General features: G+C 44.3%; 1 protein-coding gene across 1 annotated transcript; it reads left to right on the top strand.

Moving 5' to 3' along the window:
• The first annotated feature begins 228 nt into the window (after positions 1 to 228).
• On the top strand, positions 229 to 930 carry LOC143560237 (uncharacterized). Its single transcript, XM_077048579.1, has 2 exons — positions 229 to 520; positions 860 to 930. The coding sequence occupies exons 1-2, from the start codon at positions 229 to 231 to the stop codon at positions 928 to 930; spliced, it is 363 nt and encodes a 120-aa protein (XP_076904694.1).
• The last annotated feature ends 1,899 nt before the right edge of the window (positions 931 to 2,829 follow it).

Below are 2,829 nucleotides of genomic sequence, written 5' to 3'. Positions count from 1 at the left end.
GAAGAGATCGAGATGTAAGTACTGGGTAAAGTGCAGAACACCGCACCAGTTACATCGCCAGTAGAGAAGAAGCCGATTGAAATCCGGCTATCATCTTTGGTTGACCATTCTCGTATCCCGTATCCCGCTTGCGCGAAACACCAGAAATATACGCGGGAGTATGGGAACTTTCTTGATATGTTCCGATAGTTGAAGATTAATCTTCCGTTCATTGAAGCCCTCCAACACATGCCGAAGTACGCAAATTTTCTGAAGGACCTGTGGAAGAGGAAAGATAGGTTGGGGGAGGTGTCATCTATTCCCCTTATGGGAGATTGTTCAACGGTAGTGTTGAACCGCGTGCCCAAGAAGTTGTTGGATCCGGGTGTGTTTACGATTCCATGTTTGTTTGGTAGTGATGCGATGAGCCATGAATTGGCAGATTTGGGTGTGAGTATAAATTTGATGCCGTATTCTTTGTATGAGAAGTTGGAGTTAGGCGAGCTTACACCGACTCGCATGTCTTTATCGTTAGCTGATCGTTAGGTTAAGTACCCGTGAGGTATTATTGAGAATTTTTTAGTAAAGGTGGATAAGTTTGTGTTCCCGGTTGATTTTGTGGTGCTTGACATTGAGGCCGACGAGAAGGTTCCCATTATTCTAGGTCGTCCATTCTTACGTACCGCAAAGGCACTTATCGATGTTTATGATGGGAAGATCACGCTTCAGGTTGGTGATGAGAATGTTACTTATGATGTCGCGAGGTCGATGAAGCATCCGAGTAATCAAGATGATTTAAGTGGTCCATGCCACTCGGTTTATTTTATTAACTCGTTTAGTGCAGGTATTGATAGCTGTTTCGATTATATTTGTGGTGCAGATCTTGTGGGAAGTAATGGTTTGGTAGATTGTGATGATTTTGGTAAGGATGAGTCGTGTGAGAACGATTAGGTTTGTGATGAGTTGGTTGAGATTTCGGGTTTGCCCGAGATGATAGAGGTGAATGAGATTAGTTATGAGAGTGAGGCGGGTTCTGAGGAGAAACCCGCTCCATTTGAGTTGAAGGTTCTCCCGTCACGCTTAGAGTATGCGTATCTTGATGAAGGCTCAAACTTGCCCGTTATTGTGTCACCCAAGTTGACGGAGGAAGAAAAATCGAAGTTGATAGACGTGTTGAAGCTACATAAGGGGCCGATTGGATGGAGATTGTATGATATTCAAGGTATTAGCCCCGCCTATTGCACACACCGGATTCTAATGGAGGATGAGTACAAACCGGTGGTGCAACCACAAAGACATCTCAATCCAAATATGCAAGAAGTTGTGAAGAAGGAGGTATTGAAGTTGATGGATGCCGGGATGATTTACCCGATTTCCGACTCTCCAAGGGTGAGCCCGACCCAAGTTGTTCCGAAGAAAGGAGGTATGACTGTGGTCATGAATGAGAAGAATGAGCTTATCCATTTGCGTACGGTTACTGGTTGGAGAGTGTGTATTAACTATCGACGGTTGAATGATGCCACCCGGAAGGACCACTTCCCGTTGCCGTTTATTGATCAGATGCTGGAGCGTTTGCAGGTCAGTAGTTTTATTGTTTTCTTGATGGTTTTTTGAGTTATTTTCAAATTCCCATTGCACCTGAAGACCAATATAAGATGACTTTTACATGTCCGTATGGCACGTTTGCGTACCGTCGCATGCCGTTTGGACTATGTAACGCTCCGGCCACCTTTTAGCGTTGTATGGTGGCCATCTTTTTGGATATGATAGAGACGTCCATAGAGGTGTTTATGGACGATTTTTCGGTTTACGGTAATTCTTTCGATCATTGTTTGGCTAATCTTGAGAAGATGTTGAAAAGGTGTATTGAGACAAAGTTGATGTTGAATTGGGAAAAATGCCATTTTATGGTGACGGAAGGGATCGTGTTGGGCCATAAGATCTCGAGAGATGGTATTGAGGTGGATCAGGCAAAGATTGATATTATAAACAGACTTCCTCCACCAACGAATGTGAAAGCGATTAGGAGTTTCTTGGGTCATGCGGGATTTTATCGGCGATTTATCAAAGACTTTTCCAAAATTACCGCCCGATGACCCGACTCCTCGAGAAAGACGTACCATTTTGTTTTTGATGATGAATGTGTGAAGGCGTTCACGTATTTGAAAGAAAATCTCGTAAGTGCTCCCATTCTTTGTTCTCCCGATTGGACATGTGTGATGCTAGTGATTATGCGGTTGGAGCGGTTTTGGGGCAAAGGCGAGATAAACATTTTCACCCCATCTATTATGCTAGCAAGACGTTGAATGATGCCCAAGAGAACTACATCACCACCGAGAAGGAGCTTTTAGCCGTTGTTTTCGCACTTGACAAGTTCCGCTCGTATCTCGTGCTTTCGCAGACCACCGTTTTTACTGATCATGCAGCTTTATGTTTCCTCTTTCACAAGAAAGACGCGAAGCCTCGTCTTATACGGTGGATTCTTCCACTTTCCGAGTTTTGACATCGAGATTAAGATAAGAGGGGTGCGGAAAACGTTGCGGCCGGTCATCTATCCCGTTTAGAGGACCCGGGGAGAGAAGAGTTGCGTGAGGAGGAGATTGGAGATACATTCCCTCACGAGTCGATCGACGTTGTTGCGGCTGAGAAGCAAGGTATGCCATGGTTCACTGAGTTTGCTAATTATTTGGCTAATGGTTTTGTTTTGGAGGGTATGACTATGAAACAAAAGAGGAAATTCTTTCGGGATGTTAATCGATATGTGTGGGATGACCCGTTTTTGTTCAAGATTGGTGGTGACCGAATTTTGAGGAGATGTGTGACGAAAGAGGAAGGTTGGGATATTCTCAA

The sequence above is a fragment of the Bidens hawaiensis genome, unplaced genomic scaffold (assembly GCF_021521415.1).
Source record: "Bidens hawaiensis isolate Kalapana, Puna unplaced genomic scaffold, B.hawaiensis_p1.1 tig00020245_1, whole genome shotgun sequence".
Classification (NCBI taxonomy): domain Eukaryota; kingdom Viridiplantae; phylum Streptophyta; class Magnoliopsida; order Asterales; family Asteraceae; genus Bidens; species Bidens hawaiensis.
This window is presented reverse-complemented; position numbering and strand designations above follow the sequence as displayed.

What these genes read in the sequence shown, in the direction of transcription:
- LOC143560237 (XM_077048579.1), top strand. Translation starts at nt 229, where the DNA reads ATGCCGAAGTACGCAAATTTTCTGAAGGACCTGTGGAAGAGGAAAGAT. An exon ending in GTCTTTATCGTTAGCTGATC is followed by an intron (nt 521 to 859) that starts GTTAGGTTAAGT and finishes TTTGTGGTGCAG; the next exon opens with ATCTTGTGGGAAGTAATGGT.